The sequence below is a fragment of the Malus domestica genome, chromosome 04 (assembly GCF_042453785.1).
Source record: "Malus domestica chromosome 04, GDT2T_hap1".
NCBI lineage: Eukaryota > Viridiplantae > Streptophyta > Magnoliopsida > Rosales > Rosaceae > Malus > Malus domestica.
In genome coordinates this window covers 7,463,954-7,488,497 of record NC_091664.1, presented here as the reverse complement: position 1 = coordinate 7,488,497, position 24,544 = coordinate 7,463,954, and the positions used below count along the sequence as shown (strand labels likewise).

The following is a 24,544-nucleotide window of genomic DNA, read 5'->3' as shown; positions in this document are numbered from 1 at the left end:
TTCAAAGTGGTTGGGGATTTCATCTCCAAGATTGCTTTGATTTGCTTAGGATGCACCTCGATTCCTCGTTGGGTTACGAGGTACCCTAAGAATCGGCCTCAAGAAACTCTAAATGTGTATTTGGCAGGGTTGAGCTTCATTTTGTACACACTAAGGATATTGAATATCTCTGCCAAGTTTATGAGGTAATTTGACCACTAATTTCCTTTTACCATGATATTGTCAACGTAGACTTCCATGCTAAACCCAATCTACTTCTTGAACATCATGTTTACTAACATTTGATAGGTAATTCCTGCGTTCTTAAGGCCAAAAGGCATAACCTTGTAGTAGTAGGTGCCTTGCTCGATCACAAACGTAGTTTTCTCTTTGTCAGGCTCAAACATGGCAATCTAATTATAGCTGGAATATGTGTCCAAGAAGCTGAGCAATTGGTTCCCTGCAGTTGAGTCTACTTGTAAGTCAATTCGGGGGACATGGAATGGATCTTTCGGGCTAGCCTTGTTGAAGTCAATGTAATCTACGCATACTCTCCATTTGCCCTTCTCTTTCTTCATTACCAGCACGATGTGGCTAGAGATGTTGAATGTGCCACTTCCTCGATGAATCCGGCTTCCAATAACTTGTCTATCTCTACCTCAATGATCACTACTCATTCTAGAGCAAAATGTCTTCTCATATGGATCACCGGTTTAACAGCAGAGTCGACATGTAGCTTATGGCAGACTATCTTTGGATCAATGTCGGGCATGTCGGAGGGTGACCATGTAAAGACGTCATGGTTTTTCCTAAAGAATGCTATGAGTTCTCATTTTCCTTCGGGCTCAATTGTGAGTCGATTTTAGCCGTCTTCTTCTAGTGTCATCTTCTGTCAGTGTGTCCTTATCGTCTAGTAGGCTCATCATTCTCAACCTTTGTAGCTCTTACGAATCTGCTTACTGTAGTTGCTATTTGTTAGCAGGCTTATCATTCTCAACCTCTGTAACTCTTACGGGGGTGAAGGACTTCTTCTTTGTCTGATTCAAAGTTTGCATCACCCATCATTAGGATATGACCTGGTCAGACTTGATCTCTTCGACTCTTTCTCCCAGGACGTGAAATTGGATTTTCTGGTACTCGACGGAGGTTACGGCGCCCAGTTTCACTAGCCAAAGCCTTCTTAGAAACCCATTATAGGGAGATGGATCGTTTAAAACTAATGGTGGTGTTCTCACATTGAGTGTTATGTTGCCAAAAACAGTTGAGGTGTATCCGTTCAATCTGGTTAGTACCTCTACTCGGCGTATTATCGTGCTTTTTTTAGGCTCATTTTCTAAATGACGGATAACTAAATTAGATTTATTATGTTGTCGTTGTCCACCATCACTTTGTCGACTATAGCGTGTGCCAGTTGAACAAACACTACCAGAGCATCGTCGTGTGGGAAGTCAACTCCCTTAGCATCCTGTTCGGTGAAACCAACAATGGGTCTAGGTTTAGCGTAGGCAGCCTGAACCTGGGAGATTGTTATAGTCTACTGGATCTTCCTCTTCTTAGAGTTGTTTGTGGCCCACTAGTATTCAGACACGACAAAGATATTATTGATTCTGATGGTCTTGGCAGGCAGCCCCTTATCTGCATCTGCGTTCCTCCTATGCTGCGCAACTGGCTTATCCAGGTATCTTGGTGGTTTGGCCTTCTTTTACCGAGGACCGGTCTCTGTACTTGGCTCCCTACCTGCTTTGGTCATTTGACTGTTTCTTGTCCACTTTCTTTTAGGATGCCTCAGATTTCTTCTGAGGCTGCTCAGGTGCCTTGATTGCTCGTCAGGCCTCATCCCTAAGCGCATGCTTCTCTGCCAGAGCGAATAAGTCTGCTAGAGTCAGGTATTCTTTCATGATTAATTCTCCAAATAAAGGATAATCTGATATGAGTCCCTTTTAGAAGGCTGCGTTAGTGATTGAGTCATTACAGATGACTATCTTCGCCTTCTTTACCTTGAACCTCTTGACATAGTTGCGGAGTGACTCCTTTCGATTCTTCATGATGTTGAAGAGATGATAGAACTTCTTCTTGATCGAGCGGTAGGATGAGTGCTCCTTAGTGAAAACTAGGGAAAGCTCGTCGAAACTCCAAATAGTTTATGGAGGCAGGGTATGGAACCAGTCTTGCACCTCATCCTACAAAGTAATGGTGAATATCTTGCACAATAAGGCACAGTTGGCACTGTAGAGGATCATCACGTTAAAGTAATGCTTCAAGTGTTTTTTCTAGGTCTTCATCTCCCTTGAATAGGGTGAAATGTGGCATATTGAACTTACGCGAGGTTCCTTTACTCGATCTCCCTTGAAAAATGATCTACCCATATATGCCACGTCCCTACAAAGGGCTTCGTCTATGGTCTTGATGCGCTAGAATCTACGTAATCGCTCAGTCATGAGCCTCTCTACTTCTTCTTGAATTTTTCTTTGTCGAGGCAACAAGGCTTCCGACTACCCTCGGTCATGACCTACTGGTCTTGACTTTTCTTCCCTATGCTCGGCTCGGCTATGCTGCGATTGTTGTGCATGTAGTACATTATTGACAGGCACGCAGATTACTCGTAGGCTACTAGTTGAACTTGAGCCAAATTATGCAACTGTTTCTCCTCGTCCGCCATGCCACCACTCCGATGTGAGGTGGAGGATGCTCCTTTCAAGCCTAGTCGAGTATAAACACTTTGCCTAGAACGTTATCCATGTTGATTATCGAAGTATGGCCCCAACCGTGAATGTATGCTCGTCGAGGGTATAACCAAGAGTGTACACTTATCCGCACACTAAGACGAGTTACTCTATCTCGGTACACTGCCAAAATGCTCGAGTTCATGGCTGGTCAAAAGGCTACTTACTGGGACGCCGTTGGAGAAAAATGTCATCACATGCCCTTGTTCTACTTCTAGACACCTCGTTAGGGGCACGCTGCATCTCGGTGCGTTGCATAAACTAACTCACCAAGGTATTCTACTGCGCAAGGGCGCTTGTCAGTTTGGTGACCTATCAGGATAAATGTTGTTCACCATTTGGAATGGAAGAGTTGGGACGGTAGGCGTCTACTTAAGTTGTGGAAATGTAATGGACTTCGGGTGTAAAGCTTGAGCCATGATAGGTTAGATCTGCAATAAGGTAGGGTGAAAATACCCTTGGTTCAACCGTCGATCTTAAGATCTGGATCTGGGCTGGTTGAACTGGTCTGGGACCATGTTGGACCATTTGGAAGGTTGCGGAAGCAGGTCGAGCTTATGAGGGTTAGGCCACCTCGGTTGACGTGGCTCGGGCTGCCTAGGTATGCGCCTACTAACTGCTTACGTCCTGGGCCTCCTGCCCTAGGGCTTTCTCGCTTTGAGTTGAGGATTCCCCATGGGCCACTACAGCGGCAATTGCCATTGCTGGCATGGCCACGGTACCTCGTTGTGGAAAAGGTACAGTCTTTGTCGTGGTAAGTCTTAATGAGCGATGGTGTGGAGCCATGTCGCGATCTCTATCGGGTGGTCCATGTCCTTCAAAATAAAGGGTCTTATCCGTTGTAGTTTTTGAATTTTCTACCATTGTAGTTATGGATCTACAAACAAAGGAAATTGAAAGCGAGAGTTTTCTTCAAGTCTTCGAATCAGAGCTCTCAATGAAAGCACCAATTTAAAGATGCAAATTTCCACCATCATTTGATTGACGAATCTGCACCTGCAAAATAATAACACTTAAGATTAAGGCCAAAAGCATCATGCACCCGCGATGAATTGGGGGGGGCTTTGGCCAAAGAATCTCCAATGCCAAAGTTAGAATTATAAAAGAATGTGTTTTAGTGTTTGTGGGAAGCAAAACGCCTCTTTAGGGGTAGCTAAAGCTTCTCCTAATTTTGGAGATAAAGTGGGTATTTATAGGAGAGAACAAGAGTATGGACCGGCCCGCTTGGGTTTATGATGGGCCGACCTTAGGCTTGTGTTTAAGTGGAAATATTCCAAGATATTTGTGTAAATAAATATCTTGAAGTAATTAGGAAATATCATAAATAAATGGGATTAGGATTACTTACTTGAAAGAGGTTTTCTCTGATTAGGAATGTATTTATGATAAAGGATTATTTTATCATAAATACCTTTGACTTTTCCTACAGGAATGGGTGCCTTGAGTAGTCGTTGATATATGCATGCTCTACCTCAGCTACGCATGGTGAATAAGACTGCTTCCTGCTCATTTAATAGGGGTAATTTTGTCTTTCTTGAGAAATAATCCATGTGTCAGCTCCATGATTTTTAGAATTATTTTTTGCTCCACATCTATGACAAAGTTCTGGAAAAAGCACCAGTTTTGACAAACTAAAGGGCGTTTTGATCGAAGAGAGGGGCATGTTTCTAAACTTCTAAGGCCATCTCCAACCGATGGTTGGCCAAATGTCTCATTTTAGCTCTCTGGCCCTCCAAGATCCTCCAAGATATTAATATTTTAATGAACAGTACATGGCCATATTTGCCTCCTTCTCCAACCGAGGGCCAGATGGCTCATTTTAGTCCTGTTACAAAAAACCATCTCCAACCGAGGGTCATAGGGCCAAACATAATTTATTATTTAAATTTAAAAACTACAACAACTTAAATTTAAAAACAACAACAACTTGAATTTAAAAACTACAACTTATATTTAAAAACTACAACTACAATTTAAAAACGACAAATTAAATTTAAAAACTACAAATTAAATTTGAAAACAACATTAACTTAAATTTAAAAACTACAATAACTTAAATTTAATATCTATAATCAACATCATCTTCATCATCCGCCATCGTAGGAGTATAGTCAGAGGTAAACAACGGCTATCGGCTCATAATTTCTTTTTTTTTTCCTATCAAATAGGCCTTACACATTGGAGTGTAATTCGAAGTGTTCCCTTCTATATTCTTATCATCCATCTCTTCTTGTATTTGTTTGGCCCATTCTTTATGCCTACATTTCCTTTCTTCCGCCTCAAGGGCATTTTGCTCCGCCAATAATCGCAATGAGGCCGCCACTTCATGTTGAGCAGCGTAATCATCATTTGCCTTGCCCTTTTCGTTCAACCTTCTTGCCTTGTTTCGTCTCATAGCCCTAGGTATGGAAACTTCACCCGAAGACAGATTTTCAACCCTTGTTTGTTGAATGGTTGGAGATCCATCTTCATTCATATCTGCAGTTGAGGATGTAGTTCCGAACACCGGCATAGGAGCTCTCTGTGGTGGATCTTCAAATAACACCCACCCTTTACAAATTTCCCAACAAATGTGAAACTGAAAGGGTTTCAAGCTGCTCTCCATATACAATTCCTCCGCTTGGCGTACCTAGAAAAAAATTAAAGGAAATTAATTTATGAAATTAAATATAATATAATTAAATATTTAAAATAAATTGTGAAAATACTTACTTTGTCGTAGTAATTAGCGCCGCTTTCATGTCTACTTGCGGCTGCTAACAATGCTTGATGTCATTTGTTCAAACTTGGCTGAAGATGTTTCTTCCATCTTGAAGAACAACTCTCGTGGTTTCGAATATTCACTGGAGTGGTGCTTTCATAGAACTCTAAGTATTTTTTGGACATACGAGTCCAAACACCGTCATTTGTTTGATAATTCCCCCCCTCACCCTATCTTATGACACCCATTTATAAGTCTTGCAAAGAGCTTCATCTTCTTTTCAGGTCCAAGCCCTACCTTTCATTGCAGACGAGGCCATTTGAAAATTATTGAAAAAATTGAAGGATAGATTTTTAAAAGATGAAGGAAAATATGAGAATTGAAATGGTGTAGGAATGGTGAAAATTTTGTGAGGAATGGTGAATGAATGGTTTAGGTATTTATAGGAATTCCTGTCGGTTATAACCGACATGATTAAGCGGTTTTCTGGCCAGCCCTGGGCTGGCTGGCTAGCTGCTTGCAGCCAGCCCTCCAGCCCTCTCTGATTCCGTGGGGCTCTCTCAGATTCCACAGCCCTCTGGCCTAGCACTCGATTGGAGATGATTTTCGAGCTATTTTCAGCCCTCTGGTCCCCTGGACCTTTCGATTGGAGATGGCCTAAATGTGAGGAGGGTTGCAATTTATAGGTTTCTCATCGAATAGGAAAGGCAGCAAGCAACTCATTAGTTGAATTGGATTGCTACTTTACTTGGATTCGTGCAATCCAGATAACCTCCCAGTTGCACGCTCACTTCGCTCCTTGTCTAGTAGTCCTTACCGCTGTGGTAAACGGTAAAGGGGTTTTTCATCAATTGCAAAAGTCAGATTTTAGTTTTTCTAAAGGTCTGATTCTTAGTTTTTAAGTTTTTCAAAAGTCTTATTTTAGTTATTTTAGTTTTTCAGAAGTCTGATTTTTGCTTTCTGTTTTTAAGCTTCTTATTTAACCAAATCCAAATGTATCTAATCTCATATTGGATAATACTTACATCCCGTATTTGCGAATACTATATCTTGACCAAATGAATAAATATCGGAGCTTTCAATCTATTAATCTTCATTTGAAGATCACTACTACAAGAAATCATTCGAGAGCGTTTAATCATCAAAACATATCAAATAAATGTTCTTTATGAATAAATGGACGGTTCATCATGGCTTAAATGATTTCCAATTGAAATGTTATTTTATGGGTGATCTTCAAATGAAAATTAAGAAATTGAACATTTCTGATTATAAAATTTGTATGGTCAAGATAGTTATTTGCAAGGAGGAAATGAGCTCATCCAAAGGGGGGAAATACAAGTATTATCATTTCATATTACAGTAGCCTTTGAGGATTTGCTTTTTTAATAATACTTCAAAAGTGGGACATATGATACCAATTAGTCCACTATTGTTATAACACATAAGAGTGAAATGGTACAACACCCTTTTTTTTTTTAATAAGACGATAACATTAGTGGTTAGATGTTTAAATTAGAGAACCGGCGGAGTTGAACCCACGCGTCTTGTATTTTGTTACCCATAAATATATATTTCCAACAATGTGTTATGTTACTGTCTCCATTCTTAAGCCTTTTATATTTTGTGTTTCTTAATCAAATTGGTTTACTCTTTCAAGATTCCAAAGATTCGTTTCATAACCATTTCGTTTTCAATTCTTATTCACTTTTTTTCTCTAATAACTTGTTCGATAATTAGTTTTCATTCTCATTTTCTGCACTCCTTTCTCATTCACCAATTCTACTTCACAAAAATATACACTATTTTTTTGGGATATAACTTCTAACAGCCCTTTATGCAAAGGGATTCCCATTTTTTTCAAAAAATGAGGATTAGGTGTAAGGCCCACTTCACATCGAACTTTAATGATCCAAAAGTCTATTTTGTAAGCCTCGATTCATAGATCATCCTTGCAAAAATTCAACTCAATCCGAAATCATTTGTCTATTTAACTATCAAGATAAAATTTCATTATTTCTTATATAACAAATTATTCATTAATTTCTTTGAATTCAATCAGATGTCTTAAACATTTCCGATTTGGCTAATATTTTGTAAAGATGATCCATGAGGTGCAACTTGAAAATAAACGGTTCGGATCATTAAAGTTCAATGTGATGTGGACTCTACAACTAATCCCCATTTTTATAAAAAAATGGAAATCCCCTTAAAAGTTTCCTAACTTGTAATATTCTACCTTTTATGCTCATAGAAAGTAGAAACCACCTTTAATCATGTAAATGAACAGAAGAACAAACACCCCAACAAATTTTCACTTCAACCTTCCAAATTTCCAATCCATTCGAATCCCAAATCACGAAAGCCCCGTTAGGCCTCTGTCCAAATAAGAGAAATTTCCAACACCGGGAAAAAACCGATTCATCGACAACTAGATTTCTTGCTTCCTAGTACTTCTGTAAACAAATTTGAAACAGCACGCAGAACACAATATAGCTCAACTGTTGAGAACAGAAGCGAAACTTAGAATATTAGGTTCTGAGGAAAATAATCCGCATTACAGTCAAGAACAAACATTACAATATTAGGCCGACTTTCCCTGATTCAAATACTTATAGTAAGTACCAGATTCAGACCAGCTTTGTAGATTATGCAGATCTCTTTTCTGATAGTCAATGGAGGTAGTAGAAATCATCTTGCTTTTACGTAACCTCCTTTCAACATATGATTGCTTAGGTGGATAATGTATGACCATTTTCTTCAAATTCTGAGCATGCTCGAGAATATACCTTGCAAACTCCATTCCATTGTACCCGTTGGAAAGCTCTATTTTGACCACCTCGAGACAATGAACAAAGTCCAAGTTTTGGGATTTCCAATATTTCCTATTAAACTTGCATGACTGGAAAGGCAACAACCAAATCAAGTAAATTTGTTTAGCAACATACCAAAAATAAAAAAAATAACTTCCCAAATAAAAGGAAATTATTTCCAGCACTGCACTACCAACACAGGATACATCTTAAGAAGATGAGGGTTATACATTGCTCTTGTCTAGGAATAATGGCTTTAACATCTCTGCCTTAGAATTCTAGAAATTTCAGATCGTATAAGATTTTCTGTTGTGTGTTGTGTGTTGTGTGTATGTGTAGGGCAGAGAGAGGGAGAGAGAGACCTTAACTTACTTTTGAGCCAAAGAATCGAGGGTAAGAGTTTATGTGCAAAGTTTTCAAGTTAGGCATTCCTCTCAAAAGAGAGACCATAGCCGGGACAAGGTCATCAAACACGCCCCCAGCATGCAAGCTCAAGTAAGAAATATCATCGAACTGTAGTTGCATGGAACCTTCCCTGAACAGTGCCTGCATCATTTTAAATATTAAATCAATTTCTTATATGGAAAAGTATGTGTACACAAATACCCTATGAGAAAAAGGTAATCAAGTTGAGCCTCGTGAAAAATATTTCCAGTATGTGTACACAAATACCCTATGAGAAAAAGGTAACAAAGTTGAGCCTTATGAAAAATATTTCCAGTATCTACATACATAATCAGTAATTCCTCAAAAGTTAAAACCACGATTTTGCTTCTTAGTTTGCCAACTTCATATGTCTAACCAATGTCTTTATAGTTCTTGTAATGTTTATGTCTTTTAAACAACAACTCCAGCACCAATATAATTTGGTTCCATACAACTAGAAAGAAATTTTAAAGTTTAAGAAGCAAAAATCAGGCATCCGTATTATTAGTATGACATGGCCTCATACCAAGAGATATGCCTTGTTATATCTATTAAAAGATTCCAGAAGGAGAAATATACATAAGTTCATATTGCATAACATCCTGAATTTCTAAAGGATACTTATCTTTACCTGTGTGGTATCTTCACTTAGAATAAGATCTTTAACCTTGCAGATGCTGCACAGAACCTCAAATATTTTCTCAAAGTCATAGTCATCTTTCTTACGCTTCAGAAAAATCTCAGCTTTTTCTAAACACGTTAATTTCCCAAGATTATGGTAATTCAGTATACTTCCGATCCATGTCAAATACTTCAGATTTGGAGCAAAAATATTCATTGACTTGCTGCTGCTGTCAAATTTATAAAACTCTATATGTATATCTACAAGCTTCTCACATGAAATGTTAAGATGGCATAAGCGAATGCCACGTAAAGAGGAACCCACCAAACTAAATGATTCCAAAGATGAGCTTTCAATGATGATATTTTCTATTGAAACATAACTAAGCTGCAATTTCTTAATGCATTTGCAGGAACTTGAGATCCATTTGCAAAACCCTTCATCCATCGTAACACTTTTTAACGTTAAGCATTGGAGATTACTTGAGCAAGCAAATGAGGGCGCTTTAAGAATTGTATCCATGTGCACCAATAGTGACCTCAAAGATCCACAAAGAAAGACGCAAGCTGGGAGTTCTAATGTCCCAGGTATATGCTTGCCATTCAACGCAAAATCAAGCACTTCGACATTACACCTTGCCGCAATATGGATCCACGTGATCATACGAAAAATCTTGTTGGCGAGGCCTGAACTGATACACCAACTAATAGAAAGGCGTTGTATCTTACTATCCCCACGATGAAGCAAGAATCTATCAAAAGAGTCCAGTAAGTTCAAATGCTTCTGCTTGTTTCCTGAGTCTGGTGAACAAATTACCAATGAAGGGGTGGATAGAAAGAGCTCTCTGCATCTTTTGGAAACGCTGCCCACTCGAATGAGTTCCTTAAAATTGAGGAATGATAGCATTTGATGAGCCACTTCATCTGGAAGATTACTTAATCTATCTATTATATAGTTGGGACAAGTTCCTCGAGCTTGAGAACTTTCAGCAGCGACTAGCTTATGTTTGTGTTCCATGATACTTGGTTGCTCTTCTACAACAATTAACAAGAAAACAAAGTTATGTAAATATACATATCATTAACAGCATCAAGCCAAAGACCTACACATACGATTTTCTAAACTAAGGACCCAGTAATTATTTCGTTTCAAGTTTTTGGTTTGCGCTTTTTGGTTAGATATAAGGAGCAAATACAAGTGATAAAGGAGGATTGATTAAGGATAGAGGATGGGTGGTGTTGAGAAGGATGTGGTCCTGCGGAAGAAAGGTACACGATATGAAAACCAAAAATCAAAAACTGAATACAATTTCAAGTAGGCTTGATTTTCTAGTTTTTTGTCGTTTGATAACCATTTCATTTCTAGTTTTTAGTTAGGAATATGGGAGAAAAGAGGGATGAGCAGAGTTGGAGAAAGGGTGATGGAAAGGAAGCGGAACAAACGTACATTGAAGAGTACACAAAGAAAACTAAAAACTATTTTATTAAACTGTCGTTTCTAGTTTTCCTTTTCCTACATTCTCTTATATTCCTCCCTCCTCCTCCTCGTTCCTCCATATACATTCCCTCTATCTCAAACATTTGACACAACGAAAACTAAAAACTAAAACGAAATGGCTATCAAACAGGCCGAAATAATAATCAAACGGACCCTTAAAAAAAGGTGCAAAAACTACAACTTGGTAAGGCATTTTCTGCAACTAATTCTTATGGGTGCCCTGTTGGTTAACAGAACCAGAAATTTGACAGATTACAGAGAGCTTTGAAAGAAAATAAAACAATTATATATGCATAAAACTAAAAGGGTCCCTCTAAATTCCTATAAATTGAGTCTGAAATCTTCAAATGTTGCCAATCACAAAACCAAAAATTGAACATAAAATTGAAGAAAAACAAATAAGAAAATATCAGTAGTGAAGGGCTTACCCAAAACTTCCTTCAACGCGACAGGCCTCTGTCTGCTCCAACTCTCCTAGGCCGGCACACACAAGAATCCCGGTCGGAGAGGAATGCCAAGGGTTTTTGAAGGTTAGGGGAAACGAGGTAAGAGCGGGTTGGGGTTTTTCCTCTCCTTTTTGGCTCAAGCCTCGAGGTAAAGCCGAATTTGAAAAGCCACGAAAAAATAAATAAAACTCGTTTGAAAAGTATATTTTAAAGGAACTTTAACGAAAAGAACCTGATGCTGTTCACTTTAACGAAAAATCACATTTTTACACTAAAAAGTCAATCCTGGTACTATTCATTTTACCCTTTATTTTGTCCTTATCATTAAAACTCAAAGTTTTCAAGCCCTTTTCATTAGTTTTCCTTATTTTAAATGATTTAAAACGAGATGTTATAAATTTAAGAGTTTTTTTTTTTTTTTAACTCACATTGTCATACAAGGATTCAACACATTTTCACAATTTTGATAAAGGAACACTCGCTAAATTTTAGAGTTTATATGGTACATTAATCTTTTTTTAATGTTTTCTTCTTCATCTGATATGTCAAATTAAATTAATATTTATTAGATATTTTACTTTTCATAACTGTAACAAATATTCTTAGAATAAAAAACAGTAAAAAAAATGATACATCATACTCCTTTCTTCTCTAAAATCCTCCAAATAATATCTCTTGAGTACCTATCATACACTTTTTTTTCAAATATATAAGCAAATCCTTTTTCATATCTCTTTATCTTTCCATTGATCGTCGTAAGAGAAGGATTGCTTCAATGGTTGAGCGCCCAAGCATGAACTGGAATTGATTGTCTAAGACCCGTCTCTTGCCTCAATCCATGCTCAATTACTTTCTCTCAAAGCTTCATTGTATGATTCATTAACTTAATATCCCAATGGGCATTTGTTTGCCCTCACTAACTGTCACTGGACTAAACTAGACTAACTATTAGTCCAGTCCGGTATTTGTTATCATGCGGGACTAGTCTTAATGAGACTAGCTTGGACTCACCTACACTAAAGGCTTCACTAAGAGGTCTTAGTGAGGCCCCCAAAAACTACGAGATTGCTAGTCTCATCTCCCTCTTCTGCAAGCAGCATCGTGCGAACCATCCCCCGCGCCTTTTTGTCATTGTGTCTGCTAGAAAACTCACCTTCATCTCTCTAAAACAAAAGTCAAAAGTCACATAAGATATTCCATTAAAGACTGACCTTCATATCTCTACAAAAACTAAGAACGGAAAAAAGGGGAAAAAATTCACTTCTTGTGTAATCAGTAGAGAAAGCAAGAAGGAAAACAATAAGGGAATCCACAGTTCTCTGCCCACTCCCAACACCTCATCACGCTCAGTTCAAGAACCAAGTCGTATATGGCTTCAACCACGACCTCAGTGGAGATAGAGAGGTTGGGATTTTAAGTGAATTTTTGGGGTGGGGGATGAGATGGGTTTGTGGGAAGAGGAGGTGAGGAAGATTGAGGATTTTAGTTGCATTATTGGTGAGGCAAATGGAGAGACTCTCTACCATCACTTTGGTTGCATCACTTGTTTGGGTTAGAGAGAGACGGTGGGAGGGAGAGAAGGGGCCAGTGGGTGCGAGGGACAAAAATGGGGAAAAAGGGAAAGGGGGATGGAGAGACGGAAGGTTACTAGGATTGGAGAGATGATTCTAGAAAGAAAAAAAAGGAAAAAGATAAAGTAAAAATAAAATATTAATTAATATATATTAATTTAATATAAAATATTTTAATATTGCAATCCTGCTTCTTAGTCCGACACTGCACCAAACGCTTCACTAAGCTAGTCCAGCTTAGTCTAATCTAAGCTAGTCCAGCTTAGTCCCTGCAGCTAGTCCAGTCCGAGATAGTCCGGTGCAACAAACGCACCCCTATAGTTCATATAATTTTGCACGTCGCCCTTATTCATATAGATAGGCACATAAGTGCTTTTTCGCCACTCATTTGGTATCGTCTTCTTTTTCAAAATCTTATTGAAAAGTTTGCGAGTCATGCTATACCCTCTCCCAAGACATTCCACACTTTGATTGGTATATCATCTAGGCTCACTGCTTTTCTATGCTTTATCTTTTTCAAAGCTATAACCACTTCTTCCTTTCTGATTCGATGGTGGATGGGGTAATTATTACACTCTTCTAAGTTACGCAACTCTCTCGAAAAAGTACTCCCTTCATGTCCTTTATTGAAAAGATTACGAAAATACCATCTCCATCTTTCTTTAATCGCGTTCTCTATAACTAGGACATTTCCATTCTCACCCTTGATGCTCCTTACTTAGTTCAAGTCTCTTGTCTTCCTTTCCCTAGATCTAGCTAGTTTATAGATATCTAACTCTCATTCTTTGGTATTATATCGCTTATACATATCATCAAAAGCTACTAGCTTCACTTCTCTCACGGCTTTCTTTGCCTCATTCTTTGTTATTTTATACTTTCACAGTTTTCTTTGCTCTATCCTTGTATAAGGCTTTACAACATTTCTTCTTAGCCTTAATTTTTGTTTGTACCTCCTCCTTCCACCACACCTTTTGATGTGGAGCGAAACCCTCGGACTCTCTTAATACCCCTTTTGCCACTTTTCGGATACAACTAACTATGGAATCCCACATTTGGCTAGCATACCCCTCTGTATCTCAAACACATTGGGTGAGTACTTTATTTTTGGAAAAAAACTTGTTTTTCTCCTTTTAGATTCCACCATCTAGTCCTTAGTCCTTGGACACTTCAAGGTCTTGTTCCTTTTTCTATCTCTTTTTATATGTACATCCATCATCAACAAGCAATGTTGGTTAGCCAAGCTCTCTGCCGATATAACTTTGCAATCCTTACAAGTTATACAATCCTCCTTCCTCGTTAAAAGGAAAGCTATTTTTGTTTTCTATGACTCGTTCTTGCAGGTGCTCACATGCTTTACTCTCCTCTTAAAGAAAGTGTTGGCTAAAACGAGATCATATGCCATTGCAAAATCCAAGATAACTTTCCCATCCTCATTTCTCTCCCAAAAACCATGGCCACCATGAATACCTCTGTAGTTGCCTCTCTCTTTGCCCACATGTCCATTTAAATCTCCTCTTATGAATAACTTCTCCGTTTGAGAGATCCCTTGAACCAATTCTCCAAGATCTTCCTAAAGTTTCTCCTGCAAACTCATATCCAATCCAACTTGAGGTGCATACACACTAATCACATTGACGAGTTCTTATCCTATCACAATCTTGATTGCTATTTTATCCCCGTCCCTCTTAACATCTACAACATCTTATGTTAGGGTCTTGTCCGCAATGATGCCAACACCATTCCTCTTTCTATTTGTCCCGAATACCGAAACTTAAGACCTAAAGTTTCGAGATCCTTTGCCTCAAGACCAACCCACTTAGTTTCTTGGAGACACATAATGCTTATCCTTCTCCTAACCATAACTTCTACTATTTCCATAGATTTCCCATTAAGATTCCTATAATCCATGTTCCTAAACGTATTCTACTCTCTTGAACCCTACCCTCCTGTCCTAACTTGTTTACCCTTCCTCGTCTAGTAAGGCCAAAATACTTGTTTTGCATTCCTAGATAAAGTTGATGTGAGCATATGCTTCCAAACAACTTTTAGAGAGTCGTCCAAAAAGAAGTTTCTACGGCCCCCTTGGTCGTTTAAAAATGCATCCGGGTGTCGATGGAGATACACGCCACTTACAAATGACAACCTAGCTTTAGCGCAAATTCGTTTAGAATTCATATAAAAAATTAGCTAATATAGTGTTACATTTATTTATTATTAGGCCGCGTTGTGCACACTTCATGATCCCTGCATTAGGCATTATTGTAGGACAATACATTATAATTGACGTAGAACATTAGTGAATACACGAAATACCAGACGACGAACACTGGAAGGCAAACTGTATTTTATACCAAATTTATTCAAATTGTAGGCTCTTTATGTTAAACATTAAAGTTGATGTTTTGGAGAATCTAAATAGCCATGTATTTTTTGTCTTTTTTTTGTTTGTGCTGGCAGTGTCTAGAATTATCTTTTTGGGCATTATTTATTAGGTCCAGCTTTATTGTCTATGAGAGAAAAAAAAAAGAGGAGTCTTTAGAAAGAAACGAAAAGACACTAGTTGTGCCTTTCCTCCTCCCTGTACCAGATCTTTTTTGTGTGTGCAAAAAATAGAAGTTGGAGTTTTTTTATTCATCTTTTTAGCTTGTTCTTCTTTACATCTTTGTGTGTTGATCTTGGGCTAGTGTATTGTATTACACTATTGTTGTTGTTTACACTTTAAACATCATCCTTTTCATGATCCAACAGCACCCAAGAGCCATCATCCATTTGAACCATAGACTTGTTCTTTTCAGTCCACCATTTAACAATTACATTATATTCATCCTTTAGACCATCCAACTTTTTGTTTACTAATGCAATATCACGGTTGATTACCAATTGAAAACCATTTCGCCCTTGTGTTCCTGCAACTCCATGTAAGTAAATCTCCAAACGGTGCGCGTCTTTTTTTGCATTCTTCAAATAGGGCGACTTGAGGGTGTCAATTTTCAGCTCTTTTCCGACATCAACATACTTTTCTAACGGTGGTAAGTGAGGGACTATATCGTAGCTATTTGTGACTCGCAAAACGTGAAGATTTTTAAGACTTGAGAATACGTCGTGGAAACCTTGATCTCCAAGACGAGGGCTAGCAAACACAATGGATGTAACAAGACAGGCTTTGTCTGGACGGTCTGTAGGTTTGTTGTACCCATTACAAACTATGTCTGTAGCATTTAAAATTGCAAATGCACCGCCCATGCTGTGGCCACAAACAGTTATGCTGATTTCCTCATCCTTGTATTGATCCACCACTTCTTTAATTGCAGTCAAAACCTACAAAGTAATGTTGGAATGCAATCACAATATGAACGGATATAACGATAACAAAAGCGTTGTAACAACAGTAAACTCAATATAACAGTCAACATTATAACAATTTTATCTAACGATATAACAAAAAACAATATGATAAAACATGAACTAACAACTGATATTAACAAATTTGTGTAATATGAGTAGATAATACGAAAGTATGCATCACAGCAAAGCAGAACAATAGTGTTGAACGAGAGTTGCGAATATTGATGATTTGACAGTATATATGAAGAGAAAGAGGCTTGCATATTGTTACAATGTCCTTTATAAACCGAATTTCGCTTGTTCTCGAGTGCTTGTAGTTTGTTAGATGTTGTTCACGATCCATTATCCTATCGTATTTTGTTTCTGGATGTACAAATTACAATTTTCATACCAAGAGATGTCGTATGTGTGTATATATATGTGCAATAAAAGTTGAAACTAAGTATTGATCCAATAAATTATCATGCCATGAAATTTAAATTTAAAAGTTATTCCAATGAACTTGCATTCTAACAGATGCAAGAACCAAAGAAATAAGAAATCAAATTACAAGTGCTTTATTGATATAGAATCCTGCGATGTATTGGTGATGAGTAGTAAAGTCTTGTGCTATGAACGCATAAGCAGATAAAGAGTACATCTGTTGAGCAACCATGGACATAATAACCCCATAAATACAAAAATACAAATAAAAAAAAGTTACCTGTGCTCTACAACTAGTTTTACTGTATGGAGATTCAGGGTCGGCAGAATTGTAATAGGAATGAAAACCATGGTGCACCTTAGGATCATACTTGTCTCCCAGAATATCAGAAGCTGACACTAAATCAAACAGTAAGTCAACACCCCACTCTGCATCCAGTTCAGTTCCTCTCCATGTAACCAAAATGTCCCTCCTCCCTAACACCTCCTTTCCCTCATCCGTTGTCACCGCCACATAACCTAACCAGATCGATTTCCCGGGTAAAACTTCTGTTGCTGCATATATATATTTATTCACAGTGTACTTGTACGGATTAGAATTCTCCAAACCCACCTTAGAGAACAAATGTGTCTTTGTGTAACGGGGAAGTCCACAATTCTTCGATCTTGGATCACTGATGAAGGAGTCGCCAATGGCGGCAACTCTTTCGCCAGAGTGAAGGATACAGCGACGGAGATCAATGTCGAGAGGGTCAAGTAGACCCTCCCAATCAGTTTCGCCACCAAGAAGCCTCCACCTTGTTGCTATGGTATCCATGATCTCCTTCCCTCTTGCCTAACAGACTAACTCAAAATCGATAGATATTTTAATTGCTTAGTTATAGCCAACTTGGAATTAGGATTGATATTCTTGCACGCTTAACCAACTCTAAGGAATTGGTCATGCATGCTTGTGTCATGACTCCTGTACTATCCGTGCTCCAACCTCATACTTCACGATTCATTTTTGCTTATGTTTTTCATACTCTTATATATAAAAAATTTCTAAGTTATTACGTCAATGTGCCCACTTAATATTACGGTCTAGTGGTATTTCTCTTCACTTGTAAGTTAGAGGTTTTAGGTTTGATTTTCGCCAATTTGAACCACATTATTACTAGTACATTGTGAGACTTAGCCCACTCTCCCAAAATAATATCGTTTGTTAAAAAAGTAGGCCGTTGTGAATTTTTTTTTTCTTCCAAAACAATGACTGACGTAAGGAGTTTATTACTCAATTGATTAAGATCACTCACCCTTACATTTGATGTAACCTCTCCTCCCCAGTATTTTGCATATAAAAGAAAAGTAAAAACAATGATTGGTAAATATAAACAGGCACACACGTATTCAACTATTTTGTTTTTATATTTATGAAGTGCCAATAACAGCTCTCATGCAAGCATAGAGAATTAAAAACTAAAAGAAATTATATAACATTGTAGACCAATTGGGCTAAAACTAAGAGGGCAATCTAAACCAACAACGCTCTCCACTTTGCGACAACGTTTATTGTACGCAACCTTACGCTTACTTTGCAAATAAGCTATTTTCACAACTTAAACTCATGACCTTTCAATCACAAATAAGCAACATCTCCATTGTGTTAAGGCTCGCTCCCACCAATTGGGCTAACGCTAAGAAAAACAAAAAAACAAAAGCAAATAAAGTCGTGCCAAAACCACCATGTCATTGGACGAGGAGCTAAGATTAAATTATTCAAATGTTATGTTTGTATGCCCCCTACATATGGTGAGCCTTATGGATCCAGTTCCGAGCTCAACGTCATCATATAATCACTATAATCACTTTAATGTCATGTTTAGTTATATAAGCGTGCTACATACTAGCGCTACACGAGTCAATATAATTGATTTAGGGATTTTCAACTCGAAGAAGCAGAAACTTTTTTTTTAGGATGTTCCCGAAGGGACAAACGGACACTTTGACTGTGAATTCTTTTTAAATAAACAGTGTATCTAATAACTAATCACTATTCATCAAACATATGTTACAGTTCGGATATAAGTTGAATCATATACATACATTTCAACGACACACACAGCACTTCTCAAGCATCATCACTATACCAGGAACTATCATCCAAGGTCTTGAATGATCATATAATACGGCTTGGTGATACATTTAGAATCATAGACTACGTACAAGTACAAACGGAGACACAAGGATACCACAAATAATAGTGAGCGGAATCAATTATAGTTCCCTTCATAACCTCGGAGGTTTTTCCTTCACGAAAGCTACATCACCACTCGGTACATTCAGGAGATGATGATTTGGCCCCTCCTCACTTGCTGCTGTTCCAGATGATACAATAGATTCTGATCCGTCGTCACCGTCCTCGTCTGTATACAGTAAAGGGGAAAAAAGTTTATGCAAGCACATCACAACATATGTCAAGTTCCCAAACCCCCCATCTCTAGCATATGCATCATACATCCTCGTCTGTATACACACACGATTCAAATCCTTTTCAATAAACAATTAAAGCTACACGAAGGACATGAACTAATTCAAATTGTAAACCGAGATTCTAAGAATCGATGGGAAAACCTGCATGGCAGGATCCGGTAAATACCATCAGACATCCACGACAAATATCTTAACCCACCTAAGTTCCTAAATTTAGATCGATTCTCAACCATCAACCAGAGTGATGATTCAACCTATTCTGTTTCTTTCCAGAAGAAAAAAAAAAGAAGAAAAAGGATAAATGATTCTATTTTATTCCTTCAACTGAACTTTATTCTCACAAACGCAATCAAAAAGCAAGGCAAATCCATGGTCACAAGTCATGGTATGAAAAAGATAACAATAAAAAACACATTCGGTGTTCTAACTAAATGTCATGTTTATGGAACAGAAAAAACACACATTTGTACACCATGAGGTGGTGCACCATTCATGGGTTGAAACCACATTTTGTTTTACTTTGTAGGGAACACAAAAGCGACCTATTGTATCGTATCAACTTTCTCCCTCTTACCCTCTCTTAGATAAAAATCTGTGCGCACAAGCTTCCCTTTTGTCTCTCTCTCTTCTCCATGTCCCTAAACTTCTCCATCATATTAACAAGCTGGATTCAATTTAAGGATTGAAACTTACCCCCATTTCATTTGGTAAGCTTAGTACCAGTACCATCCAGAGAAGAAAAACAGAACATCTGTCGAAATTTTTTGTGTGATGAACTACTCTAAACTATTGTTAGATATTTTCTTTTATTAACATCTGCACCACAACTACATGTTGTGTTCTTTGCTTCATTTGTTAATTCATCTTCTCCAGAACCTTGTTGCATGGTAAAAGAAAACTGAATGATATGGTCAAAGAGGAATTTGGGTTGCTTGTACCACCCTATCATGACTTGTTCATGACTAATTATGTTCTCCAAAAGCTGATCTTGCAACTAAAGCTCTTTTAAAGCAGAAGGCAAGCCAATTTCAGCCATCCAAATGATATTCAACTGTGTTGAAAAGGCTTTTGGGAGGAAAAAAATTCAAAAGCATTTTGCAGAAAAGTCAAAAGCATTTAGAGGAGAAGTCAATGGCATTTTATTTAATCAGAGGGTCTTAAAGAAATTCTTTTGGGTGATTTTATTGAACTCCAAAAGATGCCTTTCTTAGATCCTATTTACAATAAAGTAACGTACTCTATATCACCACCCACCTATACCCTAGGAGTTCTTTACCCTTTCTCAAACACATAATCTCTCTAACTTTCATAATTCTTTTACAAACTCTCAACGTAGTTTAATCTTACCACATTGGCAAATGAACAAGAAAATTGCGATAAGAGAGGAATCTTCTAAGAAAGAAGTGTGAATTTATGATTTATTTTTGTTATCATGCATTTTAGTTCCAGGTTCAAGCATTATTCAACCAACCAAGACCACATTATGCATGGACACCAGAAATCAGACATATCTCCTCCATATGCTCAATCGATGTCCACAGTCGCTCAGACGTATCATGCTTGTCCATTTATAAGCAACTTAATATATTTCATTTGTTCAACCTCGAACGGAACAAGTTCAAACACAGAATTAAGAAAACCCATACACATCTGATATCATATTTTTATTATCTCACTCGTTCTAATGAACATAAGACCACCAAAAAGTTTGAAACAAAAGAGTGAAAAAAACAAGCAGACCTTAAGTCTAAGGTCGTACCCAGTGCACAAGGCTCCCGCTTTAAGCAGGGTCTGGGAGAGGTGAATGTCGGCTAGCCTTACCCCCATTTATGGAGAGGCTACTCCCAAGTCTCGAACCCGAGACCTACCGCTCATGGGCGAAGGCAGTTGCCATCGCACCAAGTGCGACCTCTAAGCAGACCCTAAGTCTAAACAAACTAATTATATTCATAAATTCAGTTCTAGGGAATTCCAAATGTCAAGAATTTAAGCCACAAATCAATCAGAAACTTTAAGCTTTAAGGTGGAGATTACTCTGGTTTAGAGAGAAATTGGTGGGTTGAAATTTTGAAGAGCAACATATGGTAGTGGATTAGTTGAGCACTTTTGATATTGGGTTAGAAAAGTAAACATAAAATTGTAAAAGTTGATCAGAAAGAAGCATTATGTCTAACTCTCTTTATTGTTGGTTTTATATATACCCAACAACTCTAAAATTATTTATATGCATTATGTCCAACTCTCTTTAATTCAATGTTTCCTATTTTTACTCTGATCTCCCTTCTTTTATTATATTTTTTAATGTTATATTATTCTTTTTTTCAAGTCTTTCTATTTATCCTTATTTCTCTTTTAATATATATATATATATATGCATTTACTTAAGTAGATGCTTGAATATTGAATAATTTGATTGCTTGATTAAACTAGGTCATGTGAGTTATACTTGCATATAATTTGTGCACTTTTCAAAGACAATGAATATTTGTTTTACAAAGTATTATAATATATACATATATATAATATATAATATAAAGTATAAAAACTAAGTCCTCACGCCTCAAGGCTTTCGCCTAGACGGGGCTATCCATCAAACGCCTCACTCACGCCTTCGCCTTTTAAAACATTAGAAGCTTGAGTACCATAAGACTATAAGAGGAAAGTATAACTCTAATGCAGAAAAGGAAGTCAGAAAAATATGCAAGATTGTGATTCAAAACTCCTTATAGAACAATTCTTTTCCCAGTGGATGGGAACATACCAGAATATGTCGGGTGGTCAGGAAGATGTCTCACTGCTGAAATTTGAATGTTAACTGGAAGAAGACAGTTGCAGAAAGAACCTGAAAATTAAGAGAAACCTTTACTAAGAAAAAGGAAAAGCTCATTAAACATTTGTGGTCCCGCCGAGGGTATAGAATCTATGGGCACACAGAGCCAAGTCAATCATATAATAATCACACAATTGTGCATTTATAATCCGAAACGAGGATATGTCATTCATTTACAAGGTCTAGAAAACCTAATGTAATTCACGTAGCGTGTAGGTCTTGTGAGTATTGAAGTAGAGTATCTTACTCTCACCTACTCGGGCTAGCCGATTTACCCATCCAGGTATAGTTTTTCCAGTTAGCCGCATACAAACTTCATCAGTGAAATGGTTGCAATTCTTGGCAATTAAATGATAGGTATCTCCATGATACTTTCCAGAAAGGTTCTCCATAAACGACCGGAATTCTGAGCGAGACATATCAGTGCTGCCCACCAGGACGGACTTTCTGAAGATGAAGCCAGGACAACTTCTTGGTTCTACCTCAAAAACCCCACTGCTGGGGTACTCATGGGCTCCAAAGCCATACTCCAAGCCATGAACTGTAAACGAAAATAGGTGGAACTTTGTCATGCTTTCCAACTACAATTTTGTATAACTGCCAGTGGGATGCCGTCAAACGCCTCAGTGCAAAATAAAGAAAAACTACGAGCAAAACATCAACAATAATAAGTAAATGATTCTACAAATCCAAGAAGTAATGTACTTTTCTAAGATTTCCATTCCAGCTTTCTGACATTTAGCTACTCGTGGTTCAAGAAACATTATACCTAAATTCAACAGATAATTATTATATGTTCTGCAATGATATAGCTGCAATAACCCTTTATGTGGGTTGATGATTCACACAAATTAAAAGTTCTGTATAATATATCAGTTAGAATATTTTGAGTATTGTTTGGCCACACATGTAATCTAGGCTGCAATGTACTTAGCGTAATAGATCTTTATGTGAATGATTATTTCTGACATCCCTCATTGAGTTGGACTTTTAGTTAGATATGGCATAGTAATATTAACTCTCTCTCTAATAGGGGTGGCGGATTTGGACTGTATTAATATAGGTTGGGTCCCTAATGTCATAACTACATGTTCAATACAGAGCTTGCCCTATTGTATTGCTTGAAGCCTTGAACATGCAGAAATGCAGAGAGGAGGAGACTATCCCAAAGGCTCTATTCATCATGGCTGCCACCAGGTGAGTTTACATACCTCAATCCTGATTGCTCCATTTCGTACTACATTGTAATCTATAGGTTGTTACCTATCTGCATATTTATGATTTGACGCTTTTATTCGACAAGCACCATTGCAGACTTACTATATTCTAGTAAGGAACATATAAAACTTACAATTCTCTCATTAAGTAATCCTACTTTCTTAATCAGCAGATTTGTGGAGTTGTGTAACAAAATGGTACTTTTTTTTCTTACTTCACACTTACGAGAAGAAGAACTGAAATTTCATCTTCCTCAGTTACGGATGCAAATATCAAATATTGTTTCAATAAAGTTCCATTAATACTCTAAAGTACTAATCTTTACCTAAACATGTGTCTCATTATGCATATGAACGTATAAACGCAGTTTCCATTTGTGACAAAAAAAGATTTCTTAGAGAGGCACATCAATGTTCACAAGCTGTTTTAGGTTTCATTCCATCCCATGATTATCTGAAATCTTCAGTAGAAACGTTATAATTGTTTGAAATCTTGTCAATAATAAATTAAGCAGCATGCTTTCGGACGCAAGCACTCTCTTCTATTTACCATTTCAGTCACTCTTTTCTTACAAAACACCAGCACAGTCTAACAACACAATACACTGTAGAAATTCCTCAAAATTCATAAAATGCATCACAATAAACCCAAATTAACCACAATTAAACAGCAATAACACCTAAAATGAACATAAAACACTCAAAATTCAAACTTCCTTGCATCACTCAAAAACCCGAAAGAGGCACAAAAATCCCAAACCTTCTATGCCGGAGTGGAAGATCCCGAATCCAACCCAGTAAAGGTAGTTGTTCACAGGCGTGAGATCGTAGACATTGAGGTACAAAAGGGCGCGATTTTTTTTCCGATCAGTGAGCTCCTTGTCTGCTCTGGCGGTCGAGCTTGGGCTTGAGCTCAAAGGAAACAACCGCATTGTATATTGAGTCACTCGTAAACCCTAATCTCCTCAATTGAGTTCGGAAATTAGCACAACCTGATCATCCCGCTCGCCGATCAAAACGAACCTCGGCACAAAGTTATTCCGCCGTTTGGATGCCGAGAAACGGGAGGAAGATTGAGAGAGAAAATATGGAGTTTCAGGAGAAATATCAAAAGTATATTTTAAAACGACTTTTTGGTTATTGGTTGTGTGTAGTTTGTACGTTGTTGTCTTGTGGAATATCATCAAAAATAAAATTTACCATTTTCTTGCCGACATTCCGTCCTGCATATAAATTTGGGATTTATAACTTAGATCGATACGACAAATATTTATTGACTTTTTTTTATTAGCACCCCACAGTTAAATACATATCATATTCAAATTTGATATTAAATGACTTATACATTTTACTATGCAATACCAATTTTGACCTTATTAGGTTTTAAAAAAATAATAAAAAATTTCTTAATAAATCCCAAATCACTTTTAACGTATTATTTACCCACAGTTTTTTGTCTTCCCAACAAATGCAAGGAAA

The 24,544-nt window shown here is 37.5% G+C and overlaps 3 protein-coding genes across 4 annotated transcripts; all 3 read right to left on the bottom strand.

The window, feature by feature from the left end:
• Positions 1–7,905: 7,905 nt before the first annotated feature.
• On the bottom strand, positions 7,906–11,398 carry LOC103432981 (putative F-box/FBD/LRR-repeat protein At4g03220). The gene is made up of 4 exons (XM_008371201.4): positions 11,190–11,398; positions 9,274–10,298; positions 8,589–8,762; positions 7,906–8,305 (listed from the first exon to the last, which is right to left on the bottom strand). The coding sequence occupies exons 2-4, from the start codon at positions 10,279–10,281 to the stop codon at positions 7,988–7,990; spliced, it is 1,500 nt and encodes a 499-aa protein (XP_008369423.2). The 5' UTR covers positions 10,282–10,298; positions 11,190–11,398; the 3' UTR covers positions 7,906–7,987.
• Positions 11,399–15,368: 3,970 nt separating this feature from the next.
• Positions 15,369–18,117, bottom strand: LOC103408276 (phospholipase A1-IIgamma-like). The gene is made up of 2 exons (XM_017324960.3): positions 16,827–18,117; positions 15,369–16,096 (listed from the first exon to the last, which is right to left on the bottom strand). Exons 1-2 carry the CDS (start codon positions 17,361–17,363, stop codon positions 15,497–15,499), a joined length of 1,137 nt encoding a protein of 378 aa, XP_017180449.2. The 5' UTR covers positions 17,364–18,117; the 3' UTR covers positions 15,369–15,496.
• A 444-nt stretch (positions 18,118–18,561) lies between these two features.
• LOC103432980 (deSI-like protein At4g17486) lies at positions 18,562–24,268 on the bottom strand. 2 transcript variants are annotated; one of them, XM_017332019.3, is made up of 4 exons: positions 23,826–24,268; positions 22,102–22,389; positions 21,780–21,860; positions 18,562–18,951 (listed from the first exon to the last, which is right to left on the bottom strand). In XM_017332019.3, exons 1-4 carry the CDS (start codon positions 23,995–23,997, stop codon positions 18,815–18,817), a joined length of 678 nt encoding a protein of 225 aa, XP_017187508.2. In that variant the 5' UTR covers positions 23,998–24,268; the 3' UTR covers positions 18,562–18,814. The 2 variants fall into 2 exon arrangements, with proteins under 2 accessions (XP_017187508.2, XP_017187507.2); XM_017332018.3 differs by having other exon boundaries at positions 22,096–22,389; positions 23,826–24,252.
• Positions 24,269–24,544: the final 276 nt, after the last annotated feature.

Bases quoted from the DNA above. Each gene is read 5' to 3' on its own strand.
- LOC103432980 (XM_017332018.3), bottom strand. From the start codon at position 23,997: ATGCGGTTGTTTCCTTTGAGCTCAAGCCCAAGCTCGACCGCCAGAGCA. The intron at 22,390-23,825 runs GTTTGGGATTTT...TTTCGTTTACAG, and splicing joins CTTCCACTCCGGCATAGAAG to TTCATGGCTTGGAGTATGGC. The intron at 18,952-21,779 runs GTATGTTCCCAT...TACTGTATACAG, and splicing joins TGACCACCCGACATATTCTG to ACGAGGACGGTGACGACGGA.
- LOC103408276 (XM_017324960.3), bottom strand. From the start codon at position 17,363: ATGGATACCATAGCAACAAGGTGGAGGCTTCTTGGTGGCGAAACTGAT. The intron at 16,097-16,826 runs GTAACTTTTTTT...ATTACTTTGTAG, and splicing joins AAACTAGTTGTAGAGCACAG to GTTTTGACTGCAATTAAAGA.
- LOC103432981 (XM_008371201.4), bottom strand. From the start codon at position 10,281: ATGGAACACAAACATAAGCTAGTCGCTGCTGAAAGTTCTCAAGCTCGA. The intron at 8,763-9,273 runs GTAAAGATAAGT...AAAATGATGCAG, and splicing joins TAAGTGAAGATACCACACAG to GCACTGTTCAGGGAAGGTTC. The intron at 8,306-8,588 runs GTAAGTTAAGGT...TTGCCTTTCCAG, and splicing joins CTCGATTCTTTGGCTCAAAA to TCATGCAAGTTTAATAGGAA.